Source organism: Guillardia theta (genome assembly GCF_000315625.1).
Source record: "Guillardia theta CCMP2712 unplaced genomic scaffold GUITHscaffold_29, whole genome shotgun sequence".
NCBI classification, from domain to species: Eukaryota; class Cryptophyceae; order Pyrenomonadales; family Geminigeraceae; genus Guillardia; species Guillardia theta.
The window spans coordinates 110,602-129,726 of NW_005434645.1; the positions used below are offsets into that span (position 1 = coordinate 110,602).

General features: G+C 54.3%; 6 protein-coding genes across 6 annotated transcripts; 3 read left to right on the forward strand and 3 right to left on the reverse strand.

Annotated features, from left to right (window-relative positions):
* Nucleotides 1-700: 700 nt before the first annotated feature.
* On the forward strand, nt 701-1,519 carry GUITHDRAFT_152277 (hypothetical protein; the record flags this gene model as incomplete). The annotated part of the gene is made up of 2 exons (XM_005833539.1): nt 701-790; nt 844-1,519. Coding segments are annotated over exons 1-2 (724 nt in total), but the record flags the coding sequence as incomplete, so codon positions are not given.
* A 936-nt stretch (nt 1,520-2,455) lies between these two features.
* On the reverse strand, nt 2,456-3,292 carry GUITHDRAFT_107400 (hypothetical protein; the record flags this gene model as incomplete). The annotated part of the gene is made up of 1 exon (XM_005833540.1): nt 2,456-3,292. The coding sequence occupies one exon, from the start codon at nt 3,290-3,292 to the stop codon at nt 2,456-2,458; it is 837 nt and encodes a 278-aa protein (XP_005833597.1).
* A 267-nt stretch (nt 3,293-3,559) lies between these two features.
* Nucleotides 3,560-4,558, forward strand: GUITHDRAFT_138009 (hypothetical protein; the record flags this gene model as incomplete). The annotated part of the gene is made up of 1 exon (XM_005833541.1): nt 3,560-4,558. The coding sequence occupies one exon, from the start codon at nt 3,560-3,562 to the stop codon at nt 4,556-4,558; it is 999 nt and encodes a 332-aa protein (XP_005833598.1).
* Nucleotides 4,559-4,763: 205 nt separating this feature from the next.
* Nucleotides 4,764-6,733, reverse strand: GUITHDRAFT_107402 (hypothetical protein; the record flags this gene model as incomplete). Its single annotated transcript, XM_005833542.1, has 17 exons — nt 4,764-4,859; nt 4,911-4,943; nt 4,995-5,048; nt 5,087-5,176; nt 5,224-5,260; nt 5,307-5,365; nt 5,415-5,457; nt 5,519-5,628; nt 5,678-5,702; nt 5,752-5,786; nt 5,839-5,897; nt 5,948-5,987; nt 6,036-6,107; nt 6,172-6,267; nt 6,329-6,427; nt 6,463-6,526; nt 6,576-6,733. 17 exons carry the CDS (start codon nt 6,731-6,733, stop codon nt 4,764-4,766), a joined length of 1,170 nt encoding a protein of 389 aa, XP_005833599.1.
* A 1,846-nt stretch (nt 6,734-8,579) lies between these two features.
* On the forward strand, nt 8,580-13,847 carry GUITHDRAFT_107403 (hypothetical protein; the record flags this gene model as incomplete). Its single annotated transcript, XM_005833543.1, has 9 exons — nt 8,580-9,190; nt 9,240-9,407; nt 9,465-9,706; nt 9,770-9,843; nt 9,911-10,176; nt 10,228-11,475; nt 11,538-13,323; nt 13,546-13,777; nt 13,819-13,847. 9 exons carry the CDS (start codon nt 8,580-8,582, stop codon nt 13,845-13,847), a joined length of 4,656 nt encoding a protein of 1,551 aa, XP_005833600.1.
* Nucleotides 13,848-17,267: 3,420 nt separating this feature from the next.
* Nucleotides 17,268-19,036, reverse strand: GUITHDRAFT_52547 (hypothetical protein; the record flags this gene model as incomplete). The annotated part of the gene is made up of 12 exons (XM_005833544.1): nt 17,268-17,337; nt 17,387-17,439; nt 17,613-17,654; nt 17,704-17,739; nt 17,849-17,875; nt 17,993-18,049; nt 18,091-18,120; nt 18,303-18,362; nt 18,399-18,479; nt 18,534-18,597; nt 18,649-18,772; nt 18,886-19,036. Coding segments are annotated over 12 exons (795 nt in total), but the record flags the coding sequence as incomplete, so codon positions are not given.
* Between the last annotated feature and the right edge of the window lie 89 nt (nt 19,037-19,125).

The following is a 19,125-nucleotide window of genomic DNA, read 5'->3' on the forward strand; positions in this document are numbered from 1 at the left end:
ATTATAGGGGTACTTCTCGTGAACCATTTTTTTTACTTACAAACGATTAAAAACGGGGGTGGGGACGTGCCAAGTGTAAATGTCAGGGGGGGGGGTAGGGGTTGGGCAACAATGGGTGCTGATATCGTTGTGACAGGGGGTAGTAGATAATTGTCCTAGTCTAGAAGGGGTAGGGTAAAAATGAAGAGCGGTGATGCTGGATATGGTTGGGGTACTTGAAGGAGATATCAGGGGTGAGGTGAAATTTACAAAGTGATATATTATGTGAGGGGGTGGGGTGATCAAATGGATGGGGGCTGGGGTCATTATTGTGTAGTAGTTGGCCAAAGGGGTAGGGTAGTAAGGTAGTCGGGGTACTATGAATGCCAAGGACAAGAGGAAAGGACGAGATGGGAGGAGAGGAGTGAGAAGGATGGACGAGAGGTTGTTGTTGCGATGGAGTTGCGGCCAGAGGGAGCCGGAAGGTATGTTGGTAGGTGTCAAGACCTGGCTTCCATGTCTGACAGGCAGTTCCGGGCGGAACAGCACTAGTAAAGCGATGCTGCTGATTTAGAGGTACACAGTCGGAACAGCGAGGCAAGAGACATGTACATTGTTTTCTCATGATCAATGATGCAAAGCGTATATATTCATGTTCCAAACGAGTATTGTGGCTGATTTCAAACCGACAATCTCTCTAATCTTTGAGGTTCCTTGCCAGGTTCGTGACAGAATCATGGCGAACAACATTCCGATTGACCCGGGATTCCCCGGGAATACAAGTCCACAACAAAACAAATGCATGGATGAGGTAAATCCCTCTGATCTTTGACAGAAAAATCCTCAACTGAATGATGTGTTTAGCTTCTTGCGTCCATTCAGGATCAGATAACAACTCCAGTGGGCGAAAAGTTGGTAGCGAAAATGGGGGGCAAAGATTATTTTCTATGTCGCTTGCTGAGAGCGAGGAACTGGGATGTTGCGGCGTCGACCAAGCTATGCCAGGAAATAGTCAGCTACAGGTCGCAGCACAAGCTTGATTTCATCTTGGAGAAGGTCATTGGCGACCAGCCCCTTCAAGATGGGAAAGACTTGAACTGGCGTCCAGAGATCTATGACGAGGGAGTGAAGCGAGTGCTTCCTTACATCCCATGCGGAAAGGCATGGCTACACCTCGATGGGACAGCCTATCGAGATATGGAGGATCAACAGGCTCAGCCCAGCGACATTCTACACAAGTGCTCGTCGGAGGACATCTGGCATTGGTGGCACTTCCACCTGGAGGCGGGGATGAAGGCCACGCTGGATGGAGCCGCTCTTTACAACGCGCCCTTGAAGGGTGCCATCCTTGTGTTCGACCTCAAGGGCTTCGGTGCCCGCCATCTCAACACGACTTGCATCAGGCTCCTGGCACAGCTCTTCAGCATCGGCCAGTCGAAATTCCCCGAGAGCCTGAGCAGGATCTTCGTCCTCAATGCCCCGACGCTGTTCTCTGGTGTGTGGAATTCCGTGAAGGGCGTCTTGAACGAGCGAACTCGAAAGAAGGTGGTGATGACGAACAAGGGGATGCATGATGACCTCAAGGCCATAATCCCATCCGACATCATGCCAGATTTTCTTGGGGGCACATGCCCGTGTAACGTCGGAGAGCGCATTGGATCTGGTGGATTGGCATTCACTGCGGTGAATGTAGCTGCAAGGAACGTTCACAAGGTTGCTGTGCAGGTTCCGCAGGGAGGTTACCTTGGTTGGGAGTTTTACACAGAAGGCAAAGACATCAAGTTTGGTGTGTTCTACTTCCAACCCAACACATACAAGGACAACACGACCAATTTCACGTCCGGAGAGGTGGTGAAGGAGCTGTCTAAGTCCGAAAACAAGGGGGATTGCGTCATGGACACTTTGGCAGACTTGAAGGCTGGTACGTACGTCTTGGTATTTGACAACAGCTACTCGATGATGACCTCCAAAGAATTGAGGTGAACCCCTCTTGCAATTTTATTGTTTGCCTATGACGCTTGTGTCAAACAGGTACTGTATTGATTCAGGAGCTGCTAGTGAAGATATGACGGTAAGCTTGCTATTCCCGTGTCCATCCTTGTGAAATTTTTGATGGTAGATCCCTGGCAACCCTCAATCTGGAAGGGCGATAGGAGAGTCAGTGGTGACAGGAATTCCCACCCCTCCACAGACGCCCACAGCAGCCCAATAAGATAGATCGAACACGTGTACTTTCTTGTTTCTAGTCTTCGCTACCTTGTTAATAACAGGAAGACAAAGGAAAAACCATTGATTCTCCAGGTAGGCTGCACACAAATTGGAGAACAAAGATGTGAAACAGTCACGTGACCCGTGCTCTATTCAACAATGCTTCAATCTAGATAACAGTCTTGCTCAAAAGAATCTCATTCTTTCTTGTTATTTGCGGCCCTTTGTTTCCGAGAGTTCCATCCGATCAATATAACAATACAAAGGCTCAGGAACAACAAACCAGCGCTACCAGCGGGTTGGCGAGCAAGAATCGAAAGAAGCGCGTTCCAATATCTACTCTCTCTTCAAGGGACCAGCCGTACACGCTCCATCGGATCTTGTTGGCTGTGACTGGAGTAACAAGGTGCCATCTCGGAACTTTGAACGTCACCAGCGAGTTCCAGGATGGGGAGTACGTAGGGTGATTCTTGTCCTCCTCATCCATGAAGAGACCCCCGTCCTCAGCAGACCACTCCTCGTTCAGGTAGAGGATGAAAGCTCTCTTCCTGTCGTACCTGTCGTTCCCATCCAGGGTCACCACGCCTCCATCGGTATGGGAAGTTACGAAGGAGCCCTGGGAGTACTTCCCCACGAAGAGAGACAGCTTCTGGCCTTCTCCTTGAAAGAGATCAGTGAAATAAGGCTCCAACTGTTGCCTCAGCCACACCAACTCTTTGCCTTGCAGGTCAAGCATCTTGTAATCCATCTCAACTGTAGCCCTCTTCGTGACGTTGTGTTTGCCGAACACCCTGGCTCTCTTGTTGTCTATCTGTACCCATTGATTATCTGGGATCTTACGAATCGTGGACACAATCAGTCTTGCTTCTTCATCTTTGAGGTAGTTCTTGATGACTGACATTTCTTCGTTCTCGATCCCTTCCCTGGTCGCCATGCCGTCCCACCTTCCGCACATTCCTCTCCCGCACTGCCACTGTACTTCTTCTTTACCGAGCTTAGCGTTCTTGATCTGCTTAGTCACATCCACCTTCGCTTCTCTTCCCTCCCCTGATACCATCCAGCCCCCTACCGTCACCATACACACCAGCACCGATACCCTCCCCATTGCGGCTCCTTGAACCTATCCTAGCACGAGGACAGCAAACGAAAGATCAGTCCGAAAATTGCTGTCTTTTCAAACGGATATTTATCTGAGGCGGGCTTGATAGCGGCCAGTCGCAGTTGTCTCCGGCCCTACCCCGGTAGTATTCGTACCACTACCCCCCTTCCTTCCTTCTACCACCCCCTCCCGCTGTTGCTTCGTGAGGTCCGTTTTCTGAGCTAGGAACTCGCGGATGTATCAGGCTTTACATCGTCGCCGCACTGCCGCTCCATGCTCTTTGCTGCCTTGCTGCTCTCCCTCCTGCTCTCCCTACTGGCCCCACCCTCCTCGCAGGCTTCCTCGTGGCAACTTGCCTGCAAGCTCACCTGGCACGAGGGAGGCCTGACCAACTTCAGCACGTTCTTTGATGGCAACATTCCCCTATCGTTCCAGCAGCTTGGAGTCTTCTATGCATCACTTACATCAACGGGTGTTCCTTCCTACACCCTGAGAAACAGGAATGGCGTGTTTGTCTCCTCCTTCCAGGCCAGCTGGTACTTTTCTAATCCGTACCAAATTCAATTCGGCTGCTCAGCGGAGTATACTTACTTGATAGGAATGGCTGCAAACTTCGATTCATCTGCAGAGTGGCAGCTTCTCTACGAGGGTATCATCGAGACTGACTTCGCTGTTGACAGCAGAAACACCTCCAAAGTCTATTCCTTCCAGATGCCGAAGGAGTGCGAATGGCGGTCAGAGAGCTCTGGGTCGTCCCAAGAAGGAACTCTGAATCGAGACTTGTACGATGCCTTGACGTCTGGGAATGTCGACGCAACCATCTCGAGCATGAAGGCTGCTACTCCTAGAAACTTCTACTACAGTCAAGTCCCAGCCATGTATGTCTCACCGTTCTCTGTCGTTGGAAGCTCGCATGTGCCATGTTTTGACTGCCCGTGCTCTCCTGATCCACGCCAGCAGCAGGTTACTGCAGACTCGGGCAGATGTGTCATACAGGCCTGCAACGTGAGCCAGTGCAAGCGCGTTTACTCGGATGCCTTGGCGTCATGCGTGCCTAACGACCTGAACGTCTCGGAGCTTTCCCGGGTTTACTCGCCTCCTCCTCAACCAGCATCAACCGCGCAGCCTCAGTCCTCTGCCAACCAAGATGCTACGGTAGCGAAGCCGTCTGCTTCATCCTCGTCGGCGTGTGGAGTGCATGAGGTCTCGTGGATGGCTCGTTCAGTCATGGCGATATCTCTCGTCGTGTCCTTGTTCACTTGCCGGGCGTAGTCACTCTCGCTGACCGACCCTCGTCATCCGTCACGTAGCTCGTGTGAGTGCTCTGACTTGAAACCTTCGAGTCTTGCTTCATGTTCACGTCATTGTAATTCGACGGCAATAAGATATAAATCCTCTTACAACAGCGACTTCCGCATGCGGCAGTTGCCTCACTTGCTCATTCAACTTGCTTACTTTACTCAAGACCTCAACAGCGCTACCGCTCCGAGTGCGCTTGCACGAAGCTGGCGAGGTCCATCCTGCCTCCTCCCATGTAGATCTCTGCCAGCTGACTTCGGACATCGTCCCATCCCTGTGAGGGACGAAAAGTCACCCCGAGCACGTCGCCGAGCACGTGGCTTACCTTGTATGTTCCCAAACAGACTTCATTCATGATCTAGCCAAAGTTCACATCAGCGATTGGGTTGTTCTCTGTTGTTCAGCTCACATCATCAGCCCGCTCCAACATCGCCTCCTCTTTCGCCTTTTCCAACGGGTGGCCCTGGCGCTACAGGATCAGGCAGGCAGCAGCGGCGGTACATGGCATGCCTGGCTCATCTCGATTGTTCTCGTGCTCTTGGACATCTCCGCAATCTTCTGCTTGAAGGCCTTCACATCTGCCTCGCCCGCCTTGGCCCCAGTCACGCACAGGCGGCAGAGGAAGGGAGCAGATCCACCTGCCGTGACACCTCCTCCACTTGCTCTCCCAGAGTCCTGCAGCTTGTCAGCTCTAGAGCCACAGCCCAGCAAGCTTCTCAACCACAACGGCATCATCAGCGCCAGCTTCGCAGCATCTTTCGCCTCCTTCTCTCTCCCCAGCTGCACGGGCTGGCTCAGCTGAGCTCTACTGGAGCTCGACGAGGCATACCTTTGTGTACAGCAGAGCCTGGAAACGATACCCGCTTCCCCAGCTGACACCAGACAGCATGTCACATGCGCACGGAGCTAGGTAAGGCCCAGCGGCAGGAGCACCCATGTTGAATCTTCGCAGAGCGTTCTGCAGCCACCAGCGCTGCCGTCTGATCACCGCGCTCGAGGTGGTGAAGCGCGAGTTCCTCGTAGAGGTCTGGGAATGCTCCAACCTGCTGCATGCTCAGGGACGCGACGCCCTGTGACAGCACAGACAGGAACCTTGGACAAGATGTACTTGGTCAACCTGCCTAGCACGTCAGGTCGCTACTCCGCATGAGACGTGATAGGCTTACGACAGGCTGGGGGATTTTTCTTTCTTTTCGCCCCTCTGCATTGCCGACAGGTTGGAGAAGATACGGGATCGAGTGAGATAGAGATACCTTGTACAGCTCTCCCGCGCTGTTCGCTGCCTCGATCACCGCTGACTTCTTCCCTTCATCTGCACGCGCGTCATCGATCCCAGTCACACCCCAATCTTGCGAACATCACCCGCAGACTCGTCTGCTTCCACCGCGAGTCTCATGAGGTACTGCGGAGCTCCTTCAGCCGTTCGCACAGGACAGCAGGACGTTAAGACCGATCGTGTGTTCGGAGCCACCAGTCTCAGCCCGGTCTGCCCGGTTGTCTCCACGATAGGAAGCATGTCCCCCTGCAAGGAGGATAAGGAGGACGCTCGGCGTCAGAGCAAGTAGGGACGAGAGGGTGAGATGCACCTTGGAGGCGCTGGGCATCCGGAGCATGCAAGTATGAGATCCTGATGTCGGGCTGACAGCTACGGGAATGACGAGGGGATGCAGATGTCTCCGGTCCTGCCAGCGAGGCAGGAGGAGCCGTCAGAAGCAGCAGGTCCTGCACGGCAGCCTCTCTCACCATGGGGTCCACCCGCCTCATCCCGTGTAACTCAAGAGTCTGGACGAAAGCTGAGAGGTGCGCGCATCGTGTCACGTTCGCACTGGACTCAAGGAAAGCCTTTCAGCAGCAAGTGAGGGAAAGCATTGCGAGACCGCAAGGTTGCCTGTAGCTCCTCCTGACTCCCAGAGCACATCCTCCGCCGTGTCTGCATCAGAGCTGTTCATCGGATTCTTAGCAGACATCCTGAGAGGCACAGGAGAAAGACCTCTCCAAGACCTGATCCTTGGCACGATACATCTCGCCGACATGGCAAGTGCCTCCTGTGAACATCCACAGCGTCATCGCCATGCCCAAGGCAAGACAGGAGGGACTCTGGTCCTGATGTGAAACCGCATCCTCTACTGTAACTGCTCCCACAAGCATGAGAGCTGAACTTCTCTTGCATACAACACACCATGCCCGCCCTACCCTGCCCCCTACAAGGATCCTCCATTGCGATCCTACTACCCCACCCCCCGATTTCCCCAGAGTTCGCACCCTCCCTCATATTAACTGATTTTTCAATTTCTGCGAGGTGCCGATGAGCAAGACTACACTCGCATGTGTTTCATCCAAATGGCAGGTTTACTTTCTTCAATGGACGTGCTCAAAACCTTTATCGAGTGATTGACTGTAGTACAAGAACTTGCCATGATCGTATATGTCATTACTAATAGGCCCATGATGATGTCGGAAGTGAACACACGGCAAGACGACGAGATTCAGACATGGTGCTATCACTCCTGTTGCAGGTGACGGGAGGATAGTTGAACTAACAACATCCAAGTGATTGACTTGTGAAGAAAGGAAGCAGAGTATCGCAGGTCACAATGGTCAGGGAAGGAAACTAAGTGTTGAAGTTTGCAGTTGAGGCCAGAGGGAGGTCGGCCAGCCGGGAGATAAAGAGCTCCTCCTCCTCCTCCTCCTCCTCCTCCTCCTCCTCCTCCTCCTCCTCCTCCTCCTCCTACGCTATCCTCTGCCCTGGCACCATGTGCCGCCACAAGGGCATGAGTGTGAAGAACAACGCCATTGTCCTACGACTGGCCGAGAGGGGGAAAGTACCCCTACCCCATCATTACTATCTAAAGTGAAGAGACTCAGTGGTGGGGTGAACCGAGATAGCAGGGTGGGTCGTTGAAGATGGCCAATTTATGTAGTAGGTTGACCACACCCACCCCCCAAAAGTACCTTACATATGCTGAATGGAAGGGGTAGTTTTAGAATTGGGGTGTTCACACGAAGGGGTGGGGTGGTTGAAATTGGAGGAGATCACTGCAAAGATTTGACAAGGGAGGTTCCTTTCGCCGTGGAGTACCAGGGGTGGGGTATTTTTACTTAGGGTGATAGGGGTAGTCCGAGGTGCAAAAGGTATAGGGCGGGTGGGTACAAAGATAGGTGGGTGGGGGAAAAGCAGGCCTTATCATTAGGGGGGTAGGTACATCAGTGATAGTGAGTGGGGGAGGAGCTTGCAAAGGGGTAGGGTTGCATTTGGGGACTGTATAAATGGTAGGTGGGTGGCACTCAAAAGGTGGGGTGGGGGTTGCTCGTTGAGACTATTTCTAATCAAAGGTAGGGTGGTTTTACTATAAGCACAGGGTCTCTATCTCTTGAGAAGTTTGAGGGTGGGTCCCGAATATCCGGGGGTCCTGCCCTCCACCAAGAAGTTTTACTTCGAGAGGGTGGGTGGTGGAGAAAGGGAATGTAGGGGTGGGTTGTTTGTTGGGGTATTGAGGGTCAGTTGTTCGATGAGATGTATGGCAGGAATGGCGGAGAGGAAGGGAGGGGGAGAGAGAGTGATGGTGGAGAGGAGAGGAGCTGGAGGGTGCAAGAAGGATCGGACAGTCGATGAGTCAGTGGTAAGGATGGTTCAGGAGGGAGAGGGGGATCAGCAACTCGCCAGGGGAGAGTCAACCGACTCGGAATAGAGTACTTTTTGGCAATGCTTCTGAACGTCTTTTGCTCCAGGTCGATCTTACACGGTTTGGCATCTGTCCTTTCATTCGGAAGATGAGGTGGACCAAGATGCGCGCAGTGATCTCGTTATGTACATTGTAGTATCCAAACGCCGTGAAGACGATTGAGTCCATGGCTTCGCGCCTACTTGTGTAAGTAGTTGAAATGACTCTGTACCTTTCGATCCGACCACGCAGGCTTGCAGTTCCAATAATATTCTCACAACAAGCACAACGATGAGAGAAGATTTGCAAACAACTCCATCTTCTACTGAGAGATGATAATGGACAAGAGCGAGATCCACGACACTCTCGAAGAATTAATCGGAGATGAAAATAGCCATGACCTTGATGTTACAGTCCTGAGCGAACGCCATGAGAACGGTAATGGTTATCATGAGGATGGTAATGGTTGTCATGAGAACAGAAATGGTTATCATGTCGATCCTGGTCTCGCCGATGATCAACCTGGCCCTTCGTTCCCAGCCATTGACGAAGATGATGAAGAGCAGCCGCACAGAAGCGTTGGGATACCTCCACAGTTGTGTTTTTGCACTGCCCAGCCTTATGGTTTGGCATACAAGTTACGCCAAGTCTGCATCCAGCTGGACAGCAGCTTTGCATGGAGTTTTTTCGTTTTTTCCATGTCCATGCTAAATTGTTTGGGAGTTACGATCATGGCAGAACTGTACACGGGAGATTACAGGAACAGTGCAGTATTCCACACCCTGTACATTTTTGATGATCTCTGTGTTGGAATACAAGGGATTGAAGTTTTTGTGGGAATATCTGCCAAAGGTTTCAAGACCTGGATCAAGGATGTGTACAACAAGCTGGAGCTCTCTCTACTGTCCACAGCTCTTCTCGGTTTCTGCCTCACTTCTCTTGGGTGGAGATCATTGCTTGTCGAATGTTTCTTAGACTGACTAGCCTCACAGATGGAAGGTCTTTGTATTGCGATCGTTCAGGCTGCTGCGGCTCTTCAAGCTCCTTTCCCGCTTCCAGGCTCTCTCGTACGTCAAGCACATCGTGACGACCTTGGAAGTCGCACTGGTCCAGATGTTCACCGTCTGCTCCATTCTGTTCTTCTTCATGTTGACATACAGGTAGGACGCTCCTCGTCCTCTATGTTGAACTTTTTGTTTATTCTCTACCTTTGACAGCTTGCTCGGCATGTCTGTCTATCAGAGTTCCTTCAAGCGAAGGTGTGTCTCAATGGAGTACCTTAGCCAACCTTGTCAGTCCTACAGCTCACCATGGTCGTCTTCTTGTTCGCTGCCATTCCAATGGGAAAGAGATCCGCTGAGATCGAGCTGGAACGTGTCAGTACCAGGAGGATATCCCTACTTCGAGCTGTGCGATATCATTTCGTTCGACAGCGAGGACTTTCCAAAAGATTACCTAGGTCGACGACACACGTGCCAGGTGCAAATGATCCTTTTCTCTCTCTTTCTTGCCGCGTGACAAGATGCCGTTAAGCTCGCAAGGCACAGAAGAGGCGAGCAAGTAAAGCAGATGTGCACGATCGTGGGATACCCGCCGGTGAGTTCAGCGGGCAGAGAGTCATGCTTGTGGGTTAGAAGCAGCGCTCACGCGAGCGTTCTTGCAGAATCAGTTCGGATACGCGCACTTTGACAACGTCGGATCCGCACTCCTGGCGGTTCTCCAATGGGTGATCGCAGACTCAGCCTATGACATCATGTGGTTCAGCTACGAGAGCGAGTACTATGTCAGGTTCTTGACGTTCCTGCTGTATCCGGCCATCACCATCACCTGCTCTTGGATGCTTCTCGGGATGTTCATCGCGATCGTGACGGGAACCTTCCAGCGAGTCAGAGAAGAAGAGAAGACAAGAACGTCCCAAGTTGCCCCAGAGTAAGAAAACCCCTGCATGTGTGACCTTCTACTGACAGCGAGACTCCGCAGACAGATACTTGAGAAGGTGGTGGACGGGCCTCAGTCCGACAAGAATTTTCTTCAGGAAAGCCTCCCCGCAACTACTGAGACAGCCCAGATGACGATATCCGTTGAGTCGCCCAAGGCGCAGATCCCTATCTCTGAACAGAGGGTGGACATCAAGCAAGAAGCCTGCTGTTCAACTCCGGGGTGGAATGTCTTCAAAGATCGGGCTCTGCTCTTGCAGCAGAGCTCTTACTACCAGCTCTTCTTGTCCTCTATCATCGCTCTACAGACCATCTTCCTTGCGATGGACGACGAGACCTCTCTCTCGAAGATGCCGTTGTCGTTTGTGGTGATCTATTCGACATGCCAGGCAGTCTATGTCTTTGATGTCTTCTTCCAAGCTTTCGTGATGAACCGAATGATGGGGGAGAGTGAAGTAGCCATCATCATCGTCCTCGTTTCCGAGGCTCTCCTTTCACTCCTTGGGATCATCGGCCTGGGGGCGAACTGGAATTTTCTGATCCGCTTGCAATGCATTCGCATCTTCCGCCTGTACAGATACGTCCCTGTGCTACAGGGGCTCATCAACTCAGCAGTGAAGGGAGTTCCTGCAGTGATCAACCTCTGCATCTTCTGCTTCATCTGGATCCTCTGCTTCACTGTGACAGGAAGGTTTCTATTCCGCGACTCCATGAACGATATCACCCGATCAAACTTCTCCTCCTTCGAGATCGGCTTCCTTACAGTCTTCCAGATCTTCACGGGGGACTCTTGGTCCGGCGTGCTGTACAGCGCAATGGCGTCCAAGGATGGTTTCGCAGGGAAGTTTGCAGCAGCGATATTCTTCATTGTCCTGCTGCTCATGAGCAACATAGTTCTCGTGAACCTCTTTGTCTCCGTCGTCATCGAGAACTTCAACTTTGCCGAGACCATCTCGAGCATCGAGGACGGGAAGAACCTTCAGTGGATGAGGAAGCAGTTTGCCAACTATCAGTCGAACCTCCAGGAGTCGCTCAAGGCCATGCAGCCTCGGGTGTCTGCGAGCAACCTGACTCGAACGGACTCGCACGCCTCCTTCCTGCTGACAAACATCTTCGCCAAGGCGAACTTGGCAGACAAGGGGGACAAGGAGTTGAAGGAGAAGGCGAAGGAGAAGAAGTCTTCAGGGGGGAGCGAGGCATCCGCGGCAATGCTCAAGACGGGCTTGTCCACTCGCATTCTTATCAATATGGCGTCCCTGGCGAACCCAAAGGTGCACCTCAAAGACCAGAAGTACGCAGATCGCGTCCTCTTCCTCCTCTCCTCGGATTGGACCGTGAGGAAATTTTCATCAGGTTCGGCAACTCCTTCATCTTTGACTGGATCGTGTACCTCACCATCGTTGTGAGCTGCGTGCTGCTCTGCCTGACGCCGCCCTACGACGACATCCCACACGAGACAGTTCTGATCTCGCCGAAGACGATGAGCATGCTGAACCTGGCGACAACCATTGTTTTCACGCTTGAGTTTGTCGTGCGGATCATGGTGTCCGGGCTGCTGCTCGAGAGCAATGCGTATCTGAGATCGGGCTGGAACCTCGTTGACCTGCTCGTGCTCCTCCTCTCGTGGATGGACGACCTTGCAAGCATGTCGTCGATGAACTCGGCGAAGTCTCTGAGGATCATGCGTATCCTCCGCCCCCTCCGCCTTGTGAAAAAGAACAGAGGGATGAGAACGATCACAAATGCTCTCCTCTCTGCTCTTATCCCGACCTTCTACGTCCTCATCTTCCTCTGCACCATCCTGTTCAGCTTCGGAGTGATCGGGAGAGGGCTGTTCGGCAACCGATTCTACTCCTGCAACGCCTACGACGTGAGCTACCCGGCAGGGAAGGCAGAGTGTAGCGGGATGATACTGAACAAGGACCAGTTGTTTCTCCAACCTCGGGCCTGGGTCAACTACCAGCACAACTTCGACAGCATCGCGTCCGCCATGATCTCTCTGTTCAAGGTCACAACCCTCAAGTACACCGGAACCCTCCAGGCCAGTATGGACGTCACGACCCGTGACCAGAGCCCGAGCACGAACAACTCGACCTACTACGGGCTATACTACGAAGTCTACGTCCTCGTCGGCTCCTTCTTCATCTGGAACCTCTTCGTTGGCTTCGTCGTCGACGGCTTTTACGCCAACAGAGGGTCTGACAAGGTGGACAGCATCTTCCGCCGCTGCCATCGGCTCGTGAGCGAGAGGAAGACCAAGGTCATCGCTGCCCTCCTTCCCCGAGAGCCCTGGAGGGTCATGATCTACGACCTGCTGCGGTCCAAGTGGTACAAGACTTTCTCCATCTCCTGCATCGCCATCAACGTCGTCTTCATGTCAACGCAGCATGCCGACTCGTCTCCTTCCTTCAACCGCATGATGGCCACACAGAACCTCTTCTTCTACGTCCAACTCCTCGTCGAGGTCCTCCTCTCCTTCCTCGGCTTCGGCTTCCGCCACTTCTTCCACGACATCTTCCGCGTCTTCGACCTCATCGTCACCCTCGGCCTCAGCATCGGCTACGCGTCGGGGAGCAGAGAATTCATGGAGTTCGGCAAGTCGTTCCGCCTCCTCCGCATCATCCAGGTCATGTGCATCCTCGGACCCGTCGATCAGATCCTGCAGACTCTGTTGAAGTCGCTCCCTCAGCTCGCCAGCATCTCCGCCCTCATCTTCCTCATCCTAGTCATGTTCGCCTCCCTCGGCGTCCAGCTCTTCGGCATCACCCGAGCTGGTCGCCGACTGGGCCCGACCGCAAACTTCGAGAGCTTCCCCCAGGCTCTGATGACCTGCCTGCAGATCCTGCGAGGGGACGAGTGGCAGGAGCTGCTGGAGGACTCCAAGGTCCAGGCTCCCTCCTGCACCCCGATCTTCGACTCGGCCCACGTCTACGGCTACGAGGGGAAGGACCTGTCCTTCGGGGACTGCGGAGCTTCCGCATGGCTGTCGGACTTGTTCTACATCGGCTTCAAGCTGGTATGCGAGGCTTCGCTCCTCAACCTCATCATCGGAATGATCCTCCAGAACTTCTCTTACATTACTGAGGACGCGTCACATGTGGAGGATGCGGAGTGGTCTACGGGACCTTCCGTGCGGCAGGTGGGACCATTTCGACCACCCGCTCTCTCCTCTCCTCTCCTCTCCTCTCCTCTCCTCTCCTCTCCTCTCCTCTCCTCTCCTCTCCTCTCCTCTCCTCTCCTCTCCTCTCCTCTCCTCTCCTCTCCTCTCCTCTCCTCTCCTCTCCTCTCCTCTCCTCTCCTCTCCTCTCCTCTCCTCTCCTCTCCTCGCTTGTTTTTCGGCATGAGCGTGATCCTGCGGCAGGTGGAGGAGCTTCACGAGATTTTCCTCAGGTTCAGCAACGCTGACGAGATGTTCGACCCCGAGGACACGCTTGTGCTCATGAAGGCCTTTCCTCGTCCTCTCGGATTCCGGACGTCGCAGGAGGGAGATGCAAAGTTTGGGAGGCTGGACAAAGCAGCAGCGAGGCTGGTCCGGGCAGAGTTCAACCTGCTGCTGCGAGAGAGGAGGGGGGACAGGGAGTTCAGAGACAAGAGTGCCATCCCTCTCAGCCGCATCGGCCTCTTCGTCTCCAAGGTCCGGACTTGGTTCGATGGCAGGGATGATTGCACTGAAGGTAGCTCCTCCTCTCCTTCCCTCTCCTCCTCCACTTCCTGCCTGCCTGCCTTCCTCATTCTCATCCTCTTTCCCGTTCTGTCGCTTTTTCTCCTGCTCTACTCCATTGCCTTTCGTATGATCCTGCTCACCCCGTTTGCACCTCTCCCGCATCCTCTCTTCTCCTTTGCAGTCTTTCCCTCTCCCCCCTCCTCCTCTACCGTCTTTCCCTCTCCCCCCTCCTGCTCTACCGTCTTTCCCTCTCCCCCCTCCTCCTCTACCGTCTTTCCCTCTCCCCCCTCCTCCTCTACCGTCTTCCCCTCTCCCCCCTCGTCCTCTACCGTATATCCTCCTTTCTTGACACCGCTGCTTCTCCTTACCGCCTGTCCTCAGTCACGTTCGAGGATGTGGTCACCGTGATGCTCTTTTGGCGCCTCCCCTCGCTGATCCCCGACAATCTCAAACGCGTTCACGCGCGGCGCGTGCAGGAGATTCAGTTCCTCCATCACGCGATCGCTATCAAAGATTTTCTCAGGCGGCAGGTAGCGAGGAGGAAGGAGATTCTCCGCAGGAGCCCCTCGCTGTAGCGGCGAGAGGAGGGTCAATATTCTTTGAGGTTTTACACATGTGATGTTGTAGAGTTTTTCCTGTCGCTCTCCCTTCCCCCCTCCCTCCTCCCTCCTCCCTCCTCCAAAATCCACCCCAATCCTTCCACCTCTCCTCCTCCAGCACTTCTACATCCTCTTTTCACTTTCCCCCTCCTCATCCCCATCTTCCTCCTCGTTCCCGATATCGCATCTCCCTCAGATCTTCTCCACGTAATTGTAAGGGAACCATCCCTCCTGTCCATGCAGCATCCTGCTAGGCACGTCAAGATCAGCGCTGCTTCCTGCTCTCTGCTCACCCCTTCCACCATCCCGTCTGATCCTCCTCCAACACTTCAATCTCGTCTCCCTGCCGCTCAGGTCAGCGCCAGCACAGCCTCTCCTCCTCTCCCCTGCCTTGTTGATCGTCAGCTCGCCCTCGCTCGATGCCTTGTAGGCATGCAAGACGCGCACGCGGTTGGACTTCTGCGGGGGGAGAGGAGGAGGTGTGCGCATGGGAGGAGCCGGAGGGATGGATCGAGGAGGAGCCACTTCCTGCGTCTGACCAGGCATCAGGGTGGAACAGCAAACCTTCCTGCTCACCGGGGCAGCGATGCGCGAGGGAGGAGCGACAGGAGCGACAGGCGTGCTATGATACCCCCCTGCGCGATGTTGAGAAGAGGAGAGGAGGACGAGGAGGCAGGACGAGATAGAAAGACAAGAGGGAGAGAGACGGGGAGGATGGAGGAGAGCGAGGCGAGAGGACGGAGGTGCGAGGGCGAGGAGGAGCAAGAGGTACCATGCGACCCTGCAGATGATGCTGCATGCTCCTGCAAGAGGTCAGCCATGACAGGGCACAACCGCAGCTCCTACCACATCCTGATCGCCGATCGCCGCCTTCACCATGGCGATGATCTGATGGGGAGCGACGGAGACATCAGCAGGAGAGGGAGGGAGTCCTCAGGACAGAGCAGGGGAGCACTGAGGGAGGAGAAGGAAGAGGAAGAGGGACGGGGCGGGAAGCGGGGGCCAGAGGAGGGTACCGTTGCTTCATCATCGTCTCCGCCTCCTCCTGCTGTAAAAGTTCGTCACCGTCATTCATTAGACGCAAAAGTTGACTGACCAGCTGGCTGGAACGCCGGCGAGGTCGCGTATGACTGAGACTTCTCGAGAAACTTGAGATGATCCTATGGAGCCTTGAGGAGGAGGAGCAGGAAGAGAATGAGGGGGAGGAGGATGAGGATGAGCAGCAGCAGCAGCAGGAGCAGAGAAAGAGGAGAGAAAGAGGAGGAGGGGAAGAGAAGGAGAGGAAGAAGAGGAGGAGAAGAGGAGAAGAAGCGGAGAAGGAGTAGAAGAGGAGAGAGTAGGGGTTTAGGGTTGGCATTGAAGCCAAGTCAACCTGATTGACAGCGAGCGGGCGGAGCAAGGAAGGAATCTCGTAGGCGAGGCAATCATCCAATTTCTTGATCTGACTTGGTGGCTCAGCGGGGGCGTCGACACAGGGAGAGGGAGAGGGAGAGGGAGAGGAGAAAAGAGTGAAAGTGGCACAGAGAGGAGGGAGAGTTATAGAGATAGGAGGGAGGTGGGAACTGGCACAGCGAGGGAAGTGTGGTAGAGCCAGGCAGGAAGGAGCAGAGGACAGAACAGAAGGAGAGGAAGGGAGGAAGGAGCAGAGGACAGAACAGAAGGAGAGGAAGGGAGGACAGAACAAGGAGAGTAAGGGAGGACAGAACAAGGAGAGGAAGGGAGCCCAGGTGAAACGATGGAATCACCAGCTCTCGGTTTAACTTCGGGAGGTTCGCCAACGTCCTGCAGCAACAGATCAGCGCTGGCACGTGACTTCTTCGCCATGTCCTCCCCTCCTCCTTTCCCTATGATTTCCCCTGGTCCTGGTCCTGGTCCTGGTCCTGCCGCCCCCGCTCCTGCTCCTGCTCCTGCTCCTGCCCCTGCCCCTGCCCCTGCCCCTCCTGCTCCTGCTCCATCTTCCTATTCTCGTCCTCACCTCCCTGTCCCCGTCCATCGCGTCAGACGCTCCCTGTAAACGTCCGCCTGCAGCAGGATAAGCGTCTGATCCCCGCAGCTGAGAGAACCTTGGGAAAGTCTCCTGGCGATATCCCATGCTCCTGAGCCACTGCCTGGAGGAGGGTGAGATCGGGAGGGAGAAGGAACGTCGATCCGGAGGGATGGGTGCGGTGGGAATGGATGCGATGAGAAGACCGGAAGCAGAGAGGAAGAGGGGAGGGAACAAGATGGTGCAAACGAGAGGAAGTTTGAATGAACAGAAAGATAGCAGAGAGGAGATAGAAGGAAGGAGGGGTGAAGGAGGAAGGAGGGAGAGCGAGGAGAAACAAGGTAGGGGACAGGAGAGAGGAGAGAGGAGAGAGGGAGAGAGGAAGAGAGGGAGAGAGGGAGAGAGGAAGAGAGGAAGAGAAGAAAGTAGAGTAGAAGAGAGAGAGGAGACGGAAAAGGACGAAGGTAATACAGTTGCAACAGGCGTTGCCTTCCTACCTGGAAGATAATCTCGAGATTTCGGAGCAGCTCCTTCTGCCTTTTCTCCTGCAGGCAGAGGAGGTCAGGAGGTTTGAGCAGCAAGAGACTTGAAGGAGCACAACAAATGGACGCAAGGAGGGAAGAGGAGAGCAGAAAAACATTGACGTTAGACAACAAAGGCAGCAAGAGAGGAAAAATGTGAGATGCTCGAAGCGCTAAGCGCTTCCATTTTCCTTCAATCACCTCCTCTCCCCCATACCTTGCCAAACATTGCAGGCATCATCTGTGGATTCAAAACAATCAGCAAACAGCCAGCCCGCGGCCAGGAATTGTTCTCCTCTTCCTCCTCCTCCTCACCTTGCGCAGGCAGGCACAAACGAGAGCGTGGACCTTCGCCGTCCTCGCTCTCTTGACCAGCTCGTTCACTCTGGAGCAGGCACGTTCAGCTGAATTCCTGCTTGGCAAGCAGTGCTGACCTGCGGATGGCTGCGTTCTTTGGGATGTCCCGGAGGTCGCGGAAGAGATCTGCCTGCATGTAGAATTCAAAAACTGGTTCCTTCCTCCCTGCTTCTCTTCACCGTCTCCCTCTTCTAAACTCTCTTTCCCCCCCCTCCCTCACATGCTCCTCCTCTTACTCCCCCCCCCCCCACATCTCCTTCCTCCTTATGATTCACGGCAGGGTAGGGAATCGGAGAACTGAACCTTTTCGCGCTCGAACAGCGCTGCTGATTCCTTTCCAGCATCCTGCGCTTTCACCATCATTGCCATTCTGCAGCACGTCCTGACCACTCACAGCAAACGGCTTGTCCCAGAAGGTAGAGATGTAGACCTTTGGATCCAGTCAGCAGTTTTCTCTACCTCTTCCCCTTCCTCATCCTCGTCCTCATCCTCGTCCTCGTCTTCCTCTATCTCCTGCTCTCCCTCCTCCTCTTCCTCACTCTGGTAACTTCCGGCGTCCTGAAGACCTGCAGAGGCTTGTGAGAATTGACCCAGTTTCTCCTCCTCCCACTCCAACGCTCATGCCCATTGCCTCTTCCTTCCTCTTCTCCCTCTTCCCTCTCTCCTCCCCCTCCCCTCCGCACCTTTCCAAGGGACCACATGAGGGCTCCGTACACCCTCATCAGCTGTTGTGGGTTGACCTGCTCGAGTGAGGGGAGGCGGTAGCAGGTGATGACGTCACCTGATCCGCCTTGTTAAGGACGATGCGAATCTGCGGATACATCAGCAAGAATCGAGGGAGGAAGAGGAGGGGAGAGGCGAGGGTAAGGAGGAGGAGGATGGCAGGGGGGAGCAGGCGGATGGCAGGGATGAGGAGGAGGACAGAGTGGGAGGAGGATCCGAGGGAAGCCGGCGCACAAGGAGGAGTAGGATCGGGCGAGCAAGAGCTCCCACCTTGTCGTCATTTCCTGACAGGCTCTCAATGACGATCTTCAACTCGTCGGATATGTCAAGCTGAGAACGCAAAGCTCGTCAATCTCCCCTCTACACACCCCGCGGCCTCCTCAGTGCCTTGTGGGCATCGAAGAGGATGAGGATCAAGTCAGACCGATCTGCAAACCACCGGCAAACCTGCACGAGGGTTGAGCCTGAGAGCAGGGGGGAGGGGGAGCGAATGCAGCTTACCTCCGCCATGTCGTAGTTCCTCCCGATCCTCTGCTTCTCTCCTGACAGCACGCCAGGGGTGTCGCTGCAGCAAGGACAGGGTTGTCATTCAGCATCTCCAACATCACCATCGTACATGAGCGTCATCGACTCGAGGATCTCAGCGTTGGTCTCAGCACACTGGAACTTCTGCAGAAACGAATTCCCAAACGTCTGCAGCCCTCGGAAGGGTTTCCCAGGGCTCACAGCTACGGCGTTCCCTGCTCGGCACATCAGAGAGCAGCTGGTAAGGAGCCAGCTCAAGTGCCTGGAATGACCCTTTCCTCCTTCCCATGCATGATCGCCTTGGTCAGTCAGTCAGTCCCTTGCCCACACCTTGCCACACTGACCATGAAGCGATCAGTGGTCGGCTCTGGCCCCACGTTGGATCCAGGATATCCGGTGGGAGGATTTCCGAGGAGGTGGTTGATGAATGTCGTCTTCCCGACCGAGTACTGCCCGATCAGCAGCACGAACGGCTTTGCCTGCGCTACGATGAGGACGCGCTGTGATAATAACTCGGACAGCACGACCTCGATGTCTGTGTCGGACATGGAGGCCGAGAAGAAATCGG